Here is a 12,354-nt window from a genome sequence, read left to right as displayed (position 1 = left end):
AAGAAATAAATGACAAAATCTTTTAATTTCTTGAATTACTTTATTGGGAGAACTTATTTTTTCCAAAAATCTTTAAAATTTGCGTCATTTTATTAAATTCACCTTATCATGACTAAATAGGAGACATATTTCAAACCCTCTGAAATCTGTCAAATCCAGGAGCTTCCGGGGGCTTCCAGGGCTTTGCCCTGGACCCACTGGGGCCCTCAAGGCCTCAGACCCCCTGTCTCATAAAGTGGCGCCCCCCGTAATTGCAGTTCCTGGATCCGGCCATGATTACATATTTGCTGTAGAAAAAGAACTTCTATTTTTTAGTCCCGTGGGAATCCGGGTTAGAATAGGCCCTCAGTATCCCTTGCTTGTCGTAAGAGGTGACTAAATGGGGCGGTACTTCGGACGATATCGTAAAAACGGAGATCCTGTGGCACGATAAAGATCCCTCCCTGCTCTAAGATCGTAAGCGCCTAGCATGGGTCTAAATTGTGCAGCCCTTCACTGGCAATGGTGACGTCTTCATATGAGTAAAATATTTTCGAAAGGAACGTCAAACAATATTCAATCGATCTATTTTTAGTTACATCAACCCAGTAAATTAAGGAAATAAACATGATACAAAACTGAATCAAGTGAATGTCGGTACTCTTTAGTAACTAAATACTGAGTGGAATAATGAAATCAAGTTTCATACCTGCAAAAGATGGTTTAAAATTATGTTTATGAATAATTGTAAAGTACGCAATATAATTCCAAGGGTATGCTGTAGAAATGATTTGCAGGGATATATCAGCAATCGCAATTCATGAGCACGAAAAAAATCAACATAAAGTATTAATCTTGCAATCTTCTAACAGCAATTATGTAAGAACGGTTTCAAATATTCATACAAAAATCCTGAAACCATCGCTAAGGAAACGGATTTGACAATAACTTGCAATTTCTCTCCGTCTGTTGTCTAAGCACGCGCACACTGAACAGAAAGCGACTATTGATTTTTTTTACCAAGATGGACAAGTTGTAGTGAAGATACGAATAGGCCGTCCCCTCTCGAAGTGTTCATGGAATCGGATCGCTGACATGGTTTATCGTTTATCCAAGGCAGACAGCAAGAACAATAATTCCGGTTACATTACATTTGAATGAATTCTGGGGGAAAAAGACATGTGAACCGAATGGGATTATGTTCTCCATAAACAGGTTCAGAAGAAGCAATGTATTTACTAAAAGATCAACTCTGAAATTGTCATCGGAGTGCTTCAAAGAAAATCGGTTTTTCTCAGTAGTTTTTCTCTTCGGGGCTATTTGAGGACGTGTCACTTTCAGACGAGCACTGTTTAAAAAAAACGAAAATCCGTCGCTTTTAAAAGTATTTTCATGCCTTTGTCGGTGGAATTAGCGGATGGCAAAAAGTTGTCTGCATTGTCGTTTGGTAAAATTCTTAATGTGGAATAACACGAAACCGTCGATGGTGGATGAGATTGGTGCTGGATTTGGTTCACTGATTTTTCCACGTGCACTGCCGAAGCGGAGTCTGGTACGGATTATACAATGGACTGTTGTAGCAAGAAGCGATTGTTGATGATTATGACAAGTGCATGTGCTTGTGCTGCATTCGGATTACTTGCTATCGGCGTCTCAACAGACTACTGGCTCTTTACAAGTGACCTCCAGAAAGAAACGGACAACGACACAGACCAATACGAAAATCACTGGTCTGGACTCTGGCGCACGTGCCGAGTAGACGGTAAGCATGCTTTGTAATGGGGTAACTAGTGTATTAATTTGTCATATAAAGAATGTTACCACAGAATATTCAGATTACATGTAGTATTGTCCTTCTCGAGGTTTGATACTCCACAATAGTAAAGAAATGTTCAGATGTAGGAACCCCTAATTCTTAACCAACAGTAATTTGATACTGATTATACTCGTGTACATAAAATCATGTGTCGTGATTCCGTGGTATGTCATGATTCCGTGTGTCATGATTCCGTGGTGTGTCGTGATTCCGTGGTGTGTCATGATTCCGTGGTGTGTCATGATTCCGTGGTCTGTCATGATTCCGTGTTGTGTCATGCTTTTGTGTCATGATTTCGTGGTTCCGTGTGAGATGATATTGCTATGTAGATAACATCGTCTGTCATGATTCCGTGTGTGATGATATTACTTGATCCTTTTTCTTGTATATTTGACCTTGCTGAAATCAATACTTCTAGCAGCTCGAGGTATCAGACTTAATTAACTGAGACATCATCTGGTAGTGCTGTAGACCTTATCTGGCTTTACTGACAAAAGTTTGACATCTTATTGCAGGTATCGAATCCATTAAAAATATAAAATAACCCTGAAACAAAATATCTCAGCAATGGAAATAAATCATAAATTGATGTCCGTATTTAATGAACCATGTATTAATGGGAACGTTGTCGAGAATATGATTGATATTTTTCTGGCTGTTAAATCCCATTCAGTAGCTTTTCTCAGATTTAAAATACTCGAAGGAATATCGGAGCAAAAAGTCACATTCCCATTAACACCAAATTCTATCATTGTATATCATTGGTTTTCGTAAATTACTCATGTTTTGTAAAGGCTTTAACTCGGCTTGATAAAGCAAATGATGCACATGCTATTAATCGAGGGTTCGATGTACGGTTAACACTGCTCTTGGCTAATAGAGATGATCAGCATTCGTGAGGGGGTGAGAATGCAGCGGTGGCTGTAATGCACTCCGAGGAAAGAACATCTAGAGACGGAACCAAGAATACACATCGATTTCTTCCTTACAAATTTATTTAGACGCTTTATGATGTTAATGAAATCAACAGAATTGAATATCAATTGCAGAATAAATATCACTTTGCGCCATGACTGTGATAAAATTGTCCATTTTCGTTAGGATGACGTGTGCACGTTTTCTAAAGAAAAATTGCAGAGATACGAATTCCTGATTTCAGGTCGCTTCTCTAGGATATCAACCAATGTTCAATATAGAGAATACATTTCATTAATTTCCTTGCATTCCCATGATGTGGTTGAAAGCTGTGTCGTTTTTTAACAGTGTACAGAATGATTTAGGAGGAACTCTAAGTGAATCATGGCTGGCTCTAGATAAAGCCTTTGAAGTACTTCATAAATGTGAATTTCTCATCAATAAACTCCAGTCTTTGATGCTTCATTACATTATTGCGCAATAATCAAAGCAAATAAATAATATCTCTACTAAATGAAAATAAAACTAAAAAATGATAAATAGGCCAACCTTTACTTGCATGGTATTGTGCAATAGACTGATTAAATGATGGCTACATAACCCAGGATAATCTATGTAGTTAATGCATATGACATTGACTTCAGCTTTGGAACAACGATTAATATGAAAAAAAAGTTAATAAGTGGAAAGGAGACCGGTTCACAATCAACTGCAAAGAACTCGGCCAATTTAGGTCATTTGTATCAATCATTGTTGCGAAATATTGATGGTATTTCGTTTAGTTTGTACTTTGCAAAAGTTCAAGAACGCCAAAATGCATTTCTCGCCGATATCGAAGCTTATCATCATGGTATGGAACGGTTACATGTTAACTGAAGTTTGTCGACTTGGTTATTTCAAGGGAACAAGACTTTTACGGATAACATCTATTGATCAGCATGTTCATAAAACATCTAGTTTAAAGACTTGATACAATAACAATTTTCGACAATGTTTGGGAATTAATGAACAAATTAAATGAATAGGTTCCAAGTATCGTCAGTATCACCATGCTATTGGTACATCTCTCATTGCTCCTCGATTTCTCTCGCCTCCTAATGCTGACTCGATCGATTCGCTCAAGTTTTAATTATAAAATCAGTGAATAGTGTGTTCTGAGAGAAACCAGCTACTTAGATGCGTTAGTTTCTATTCGAATTTCGGACTCGCAAAACCACTTGGCACTAGTAAATTGATATCGACAGGTACCAAATGAACTGAACTATGTAAATGAGGAGAGTTGGGAATTCGTTATTGGTGATTATAAGCCCCTCTTCCGATATTGACTTTTTCGAAATACCATCCCAATTGATGATTTTTCTCCATTTAGCATTTTGTGTCCTAAACGATCATTGGGGAAACTTTCGTTCTGTCGTCTGCACATTACGCTGTAAAACGTAAATATTCTTCACACACAAGCATGGCAATGTCTTTCATTATTTACAATGGTCTAACACGTGTGTATGATCAACTGGGGACATGGATATAAATTACTGGTATTAAAGGTGCAATTTTGTACTTAAATGCTGATTTTGTACCTGGAAACCATATTGAAAGAAATGATACGTAATTCATGACCTTATGTAAATGGTACACGAATCAAAAGTAAACGTACCAGTACTTGGTAAAATGGGAATATCAAGGCCAATCGGTATTCGTTCTTTAGATAAGGTAACTTTTCATATGCATGAAATAAAGTGTTACCACTTTTTTGGAATATCTCAATTATATGGTCGTTATGACGGTGTAATTTGTTAATACAGTCTGTCATGGGATCAAATGCTGCCTGACGTGTTTCATACCGATTGTTAGGCCGTTCCAGGCACATTGATTCTGACTACGAATTATTCCGTTTATAAGGCTCACGGCGGTCGACAGGGGATGCTTACTTCTAGGCATCTGATCCCACCTCTGGTGTGTCCAGGGGTCCGTGTTTGCCCAACTCTCTATTTTGTATTCCTTATGGGAGTTATGAAATTGATGACTGTTCGTTGTCTTCACCTTTTCATTTAAGTCTTATATTAGCTTAAGTTTGCCAAAGGCTAGTGTGAGCTATTGCCGTCACTTGACTTTCTTCATCCGCCTATCGTTGATGTCTGTGTCTGTACATAATTACATTTCTGCCCAGAATGACTACTGATCTGTATCCATTCACCTCAGACTTGGAACAGGTGTTCCCAGAGAGGTCCCATAGAGTGAGTCAAATTTCAAAATGCCTGCAATGGCGTTTGATAGGGTGGGACAAAATAGACTTGTCCTCACGAACGGATGCATTCCAGGTAAACATTTCCCTTTGAGGTTCCATACATTAGGGCAATTCGAATATCAAAATGTTCGCCATGTTTTTTGGTATGCTGAAGTCATTGAAGTTAGATGGATGATACTGGTTCTTGACGGCCTCTTCTTGATTTTCGAAGTTCCAGAATGACACAAAGAAACGTCTTGGATACTGCAGCATTCAAGAATATTTTTAGTTCCTACACTTTTCAATTCTTATCTTTTTATACCAATGGTAAAATGCAATATAATGATAATCTATTAACCGTGTCTGCTATATGAAAGAAAAACATTTGAACATTATAATTAGCTGAAAGTTTGGTATGTTACTGTCGCAGTCATTTACAGTAATAAATAACAAGTTTTAACGCATTTCTGCAGACATTGTTGGTGGAATCATTGCGAACTCTAGCCCTTACCACAGAAACAGTTTCATAGATAATGTTACGTTGAGTTGACTTAATAGATCTACATGTATTTGTTACAATTTTGAAACCTTGTAATTTCTTTTCAAATATCACGCCCAATCCGTTCCGATGATTGAACTGAAAATTATTAACCTCGTTAATGAACTCATTTGAAAAGAAACTCGGTTGGACATAAAAGATGTTCCGATAAACTAAGTGTTAGGTAAGTTTTAGAAAACCCACACATACTGTCGTAATTAAATAGGACGCGTTTCATTCATTGTAATGAGATTGCAAAGGTTCTTGCTTTCCGCAACTTTCCAGATTGAGGCATTTTACAATGGTGTATCATTAACTTGCTGATCACTGGGAGATCATAGCTTGGTTAAAACAATTGAAAATGATAAAACTGACGTATTTCTTTTTATTTATGGTCATTATACATAATCATACTACTAAATACATGTTCACGTTTGTACAGTTTTTCTGTCAACAAAACAAGTTTGTCATCGGGATTGGCCTACTATTACTATGGTTACAGGGATTGAACATTACAGATTGGCCATCAAGAGTGCGTGTGGGCAAGATTTTGTCATCTCTAACAATTGATGCGTCTTTGCCATGCTCTTACCATGTATTATTGCATAGAAAAGAAAACTAGCGGTTGGGGGATACTCAAACAACGTATGCGTAAGTCTTTATTGCTATCCTTAGACAAGACTTATGGTATCATATTCTCAAAGGGCGTCCGTGCAGGAGGGGTATGGATTGATTACATTGCGTCTCCGTTCCAGTCACGTGGCTATGAACGTCTGTCTAAACAATGTTTGACTCGTCCTACCAGTAACGTGCTGTGAACGGAATACTAGTGGTCATTTGTCATAGGTGTGTAGGAAAGGGTTCAAAGCCTAAACGATTTTTAAAAAACCCAGCAAGGACAGAAATACGTATCTTGTGTATGCACATATCAAATTATCATTGATCAATGTAATTATTTGCGAAAGAATAACGTAAAGATGTTTCGAAACTCAGCTTACGGCAAGGCGATATTGCGAATTGACACAGTAGTAGACATCCAAAATAAAAATGTAGAAGATTAAAATCTGAGGAATAACCTGAAATATATCTAATATTGGTTCTCAAAGACTTCTCAACTATAAGATGGTTACAGGCCTGACATTCCCTGGGGAGTTAATGTCACCTTCAGGCCTTAGATCATGAGAATTCGTTGATAAAATGTTGTAATGTAAAACGTGGATTGAAATGCTTCCAAGCATTACAGTAATTCTAACCAATCTAGCCAATCAACTTGGGGCAAAGGGTATAAATACAGCCGCACTACCTTATTCGGTGACTGTTCACTTGATTTTCTAAGCTCTCAGAAAACAGAATTGTTCAGCTATCCACTCAATTCCTGTGTCTGTGACTAATCTTTACATCTAGTGTCTTGGTGACTTTGTGTGAATTTTGTATAGGATTAGGGAATCGTGGTATCTAGGTTCGGTTATTGTAGGCTGTATCTTGTTAGTTAGACACTTAATATATTTCTACCGAAGTAGAAGTTAATGATAAGAGAGGGTCTATTTTGTGTTTGTGATCTCATTGTTGATTTTGTTTATCGTCATTGTTTAATTCTTGAATCATTGTCCAGATAGGACTGAGAAATTCCGGAGCTTAGTCAGTCACCGGGTTGAGGTTTTCTTCATTACATTTGTTATTGTTAATCCGGTGTCGTCGGCTGAGATTGATTGATTGATGTTTTCCGCCACACTCAACAATTTTTTCAGTATCTGGTGGCGCCCATTTTTTATTGGTGGAAGAGAGAACCCAGATACAGTGTACCGGGAAGAGACCACCGACCTTCCGATAGTAAACTGGGAAACTTTCTCACTTACCGTCGCGAGCGGGATTCGAACCCGCGCCGACAGAGATGAGAGGCCGTGTGATGTTGAGCGCGATGCTCTAACCACTCGGCCACGGAGGATGAGAAAAATCGCAGGTTTTTGTTGTGATTTAACTTGATTCTAAGAACTAAACCTATGCGGACCAAATTAGTAATTGAAATGAGTTGTTTAATTATGTAGTTCGTTACAAGGACTTTTGATCATGACGTCTTTAATATGGGCAAAGGGTTGCTGTAGCTCAGTGGTAGAGGGTTCACTTTGTAACCGTGAGGTGTTGAGTTCGAGCCAAAGCCGTGTCAAATCTAAGACGTTAATATACGTAATGGTTGCTCTTTCAACAAACACTCGGCATTTAGAAGTGAGACTCGGATGTCTTTCGTATATGACCTTAGAAACGGAGATCCCGTGTCGCAGCAGGCGTTGGTACGTTAAAAAAAAACTCATTGCTAAGACGCTGAGCGTGAGTCAGCTACAGCTTTTGACGTCTCAATTTGATTGGAAAATCATCGAAGGGACGTCCAACAAACAACCAATCCACCACAGTGAAGCTATAGAAATATTATGTATGACGTTAAATAGTTGAGGTTGTTCTGTCAGTCTTTATCTTTTGAGGGGATATTTTTATATGTTGTTGTCTGTATAAGGTTATGACATCACTCGTTCCGTTCGTGGACGGTCTAATCCAATGCTATCCATTAAAACTCACCGAGAATACATTCAAGTTATCAGTTGACACTATTGTTTTTGGTAGTTTCCACATATTGATCCTTCTTCGATTTGCGAATAAGAATTCTAATGCTTTAGAAACCCTTGGTGATGTAATAAAATTTATAGTCATTTTATCCAGGCTCGATCACTATATTCAGTTCACTGAAGCTCGCACCTGCTGAACTGTGTGTCATAAGGCAAGTAGAATGCGAAATGATTGAAAGGAACAGAAATGATTTTCAAAGGTTTTACTAATAACATTCTGCTGCATATACAGGATGGTTAAAGACTTACCGCCTTCAATTTTTTTTAATGTACAAATACATCTCAATATAGGTGGTGAAAACGTTCATAGAATGGTTGAAATGGAGTTAATTTAGCTCAAAAGTTGGAAAGATATGCAGGTCCAGCATATTTCAAAGAGGGGATTATTATTTAACATGGATTTTTGTCCAAATAAGGCGTTGCAATCCTAAAAGGACGCCTTCAGTTGGTAAATCAGTTACCCAAGTTGGGATGCGGGTTGCAACTCCCTCTAGATCCGCCATTACGTATGACAATTGAATATGGGTACAACTTTTCAATATATACCAGTCTCGGATTTGAATAAGCGGTTGCAAATACTGTTCATGGAACATTAATTAATAGAATAAGAGGGTCTAAACCAGCGTAAACATCTCTCTTACCGCTTGCATTTCAAGCACGACTCCAAAGATTAATTACGTCATTATATACAATATTATATACGTCTGCGTTATGTACGTCATATTGGGATTATCCCCCTTTTGCATGGGTCTATTTATAGATGCATTTGGTTCGAATCGGCGAGAAATTACACCAGTACTAAAACAGACCACACGTTTGAGCAACGAAGGAAGAAAAGCAGTTGAGATAGTAGAATTAACTGGATATGATTCATCTGCATACTGGACTCCATGCGTCACTGTTTGAATCGATTTGATTGATTTTATATAAAGTAACACTTACATTTAGACGTCACCACTTCCGGTGAAGGACTGCAAAATTTAGGCCTATGCATCGGCGCTTACGGCTTTTGAGCAGGGAGGAATCTTTATCGTGCCACACCTGCTGTGGTGCCACATCTGCTGTAACACGGGACCTCGGATTTTGCAGTCTCATCCGATCGATTGATTGTAACTTGCTTAACATCTCTCTCGAGAATTTTTCACTCATAAGGAGACGTCACCAAGACCGGTAAAGGTAAATTTAGGCCTTTTTTCGGCACTTACGGCCTTTGAGCAGTGAAGGTTCTTTAGCGTGCCACACCTACTGCGACCCGTGACATTCACACCTGATGCCGAACGTTGGGCGATGGAACTGTCACTACCTATTTTAAAGACTTAGGTCTGTCACGGCCGGGATTCGAACCCGGGCCTCCCGCATGCGGGGCGAACCCTCTAACCTCTAGGCCACCGCGGCGGTCCAGTCTCATCCGAAGGACCGCGTCATTTACTCGCCTCTTACGACAAGCAAGGGGTACTGATGACCTATTCTAACCCGGATCCCCACGGGATCTGTTTGAATCGAATATGATACGAATGCGCAGAAGTTACCACCATGAGCTATGGGTTCCCTCTTTATTTACTGTCTAAATAATCCTCTCACTCTTTTACATGCAAATGTTTTCAAGTATGTAATGAAGGGAAAGTTAATACCTTTAAAAACTAATTCAGCTGCATTAAATTCATTCTGAACACTCTGGGGAAAAAATCAGGTGAACATCGGACCAAACTTACAAATGATGTACAAATTGTAATTAACGATCAGCTGTTTTATTTTTGCAAAGTCACAGGCGCTCCCCAGATCTTTTTGACCCATCTAAGACTTGAATGCGGGCCCCGTATACCCTGACTTCTGGTACCCACACCCCACCCCACCATAAATATTTGATCATCCGCGCTGCTTATTATATGTTTAGGGCCATACGAGTTTAACAATAATTTTTCATCAATCAATGCGGCACATATTGAAAAACTTACAGTGGGGGTAAGGCAACAACCACTGATTTTATATACGGTACAAAGAACTAGTACTGGTTCGCATAATGAAGCGACCTTTAATAAAAGCAGTTTCCAATTTCTACTCATAAAAGCTTTATATAGGGGGTGTTTCTGTACCCCATTGCACAAACAAGAACTACACGGTTAAAAGTTTTGGTTATTAAATCAATTAAGGTGATATTTTATTCTTATTTGTATTTGTTGTTCAAAAAGGTTTCCTCGTGAGATAGAAGCATCAGTAGATTTCACTGAGATAGCCATCCTCGTGAGATTGAAGCATCAGTAGATTTCACTGAGATAGCGATCCACGTGAGATTGAAGCATCAGTAGATTTCACTGAGATAGCGATCATCGTGAGATAGAAGCATCAGTAGATTTCACTGAGATAACCATCCTCGTGAGATTGAAGCATCAGTAGATTTCACTGAGATAGCGAACCTCGTCAGAGAGAAGCATAAGTAGATTTCTCTGAGATAGCGATCCCTGTTTGATCTACGTCCGACGAATTGAATGTTTTCTGTAACTAATAATAATTCTATTACGCTTTCCAATCATAAGTGCATTAGTCATTTTATTTTGCCAATTCCAGAGAGAATACATTTTAATATTCTTGACTGATCACGTCGGAAAGAATGAAAGATTGATGGAAATGCTTCACAATCCGTCCGTTCTTTACAAATATAACGACGGGAAAGGCTTGACCCACTCTCGTTTGTCAAAATAAGAGAAATTATTTCTCTAAGAAGTGATTTTGACCGAGCGATAAGTGAAACGATGATAATGTAATAATGTAACAACCAGACTATTGAATTACTAACGATGCATATATCATTTATCGAGGAAGAACTCGTAAAAATGGCCACACATATTCCATTAGTTTTTGTAAATATGTGACACATCTTTGATCATTGAATGAACTTGTATATGTCCTTAATTAATGACAGATAAACTGTCTCGAGACACCAAGTAGTGTATTCAAACTGAGGGTCTAAAACTATATATATCAGTCCAGTATCTGTTGACATCTTTATCGTACAGGTGCATTGGCTATTAAATTGCTCTTTTCGTATTGTCTGGAAATAGAATGCACATCTCCGGTTACATGCTCTACATTTTTAAAGACTAAAATAACAGAAATAAATAAGATATTTGGCTAAATTCATTCATTGTGATATATTACCTGATTCTCTGATTACAAGACCGATTCTATACACAAGTACTCTGAAGGTGATATTAAAAAGATGCTGGAGTTCCTCACTGAAAATATTTACGTAATGTTTGGTGACTAGGTCATTCAACAGTCTGTTGGGATTTCTATTGGCACTAAGTGTGCTCCATTACTAGCTGATCTGTTTTTGTATTCTTATCAGAGAGAATTTATTCAAAAGCTTCAACACGGGGAGAAAAATCTCTTGCTGTGGCTTCAACTCGACATTTAGATATATACACGACGTTTTATATGTTAACAATACTCTTTCAATCATATGTAAATTCGAAATATCCCAGTGAACTCGAAATTAAAGACACCTCAGAGTCTTTCATATGTGGATATTTTATTGAACGTAGATGTAAACGGCAAACTAACAGCACAACTTCATGACAAATGAGATACCGTAACTTCAGTTTCTCTATCGTCAACTTCCTATATTTGTGTAGCAATATTCCATTATCACGTGTATAAGGTGTTTATGTCTCTCAACTGATTCGGTACGCGATAGTATGATCAGTTTTTTGAATCGAGGCAGGCTACTGACAAATATGTTGAAGTTTCAACAGTCTCTTTTGAAGTCAGCATTTCGAAAATTCTGTAGTCGTTATAATGATCTAATTTGCAAATACAAGCTATCGTATGGTCGAGTGCTGACGTGTTTCGTGCCAATTGTTAGGCCGGTCTGTACATACTTATTTTGACTACGGATTACTCCGTTTATCTGATCAAGATATAGGACCCAGGGCGGGTGTGCCCGATCAGCAGGGGCTCCTCCTAGGCACCTGATCCAACCTCTGGTATATGCCCAGGGGGTCCGTGTTTGCCCTTCTCTTAATTTTTTATAGGATTTGTTAAATCCACCACTGTTCGTTATCTTCACTTTTTCATGACAGCATATGATATTTAAGAAATATAAAATTTCAGATGAGTTTGTCTCAAAGAAAGCAGTCTCTTCATTTAGCAATATATAACCCGAGATTCAGTGATTCCCGACACTTTGTTCCTAATGTAATGGATGCCTCTAGTACACTAATGATTTAGCAATAACTAACACTTCCCTAAATAGAGAAAAGAACCC

General features: G+C 38.2%; 1 protein-coding gene across 1 annotated transcript in view; it reads left to right on the top strand.

The window, feature by feature from the left end:
- Positions 1 to 930: 930 nt before the first annotated feature.
- Positions 931 to 12,354, top strand: part of LOC125671217 (voltage-dependent calcium channel gamma-5 subunit-like) — a 54,083-nt gene continuing 42,659 nt past the window's right edge. The window contains exon 1 of the mRNA XM_048906748.2: positions 931 to 1,741. Coding sequence (XP_048762705.1) covers positions 1,546 to 1,741 — 196 coding nt within the window. The 5' untranslated portion in view covers positions 931 to 1,545. The remainder of the gene's footprint in view (positions 1,742 to 12,354) is intronic.

The sequence above is a fragment of the Ostrea edulis genome, chromosome 4, assembly GCF_947568905.1.
Source record: "Ostrea edulis chromosome 4, xbOstEdul1.1, whole genome shotgun sequence".
NCBI lineage: Eukaryota > Metazoa > Mollusca > Bivalvia > Ostreida > Ostreidae > Ostrea > Ostrea edulis.
This window is presented reverse-complemented; position numbering and strand designations above follow the sequence as displayed.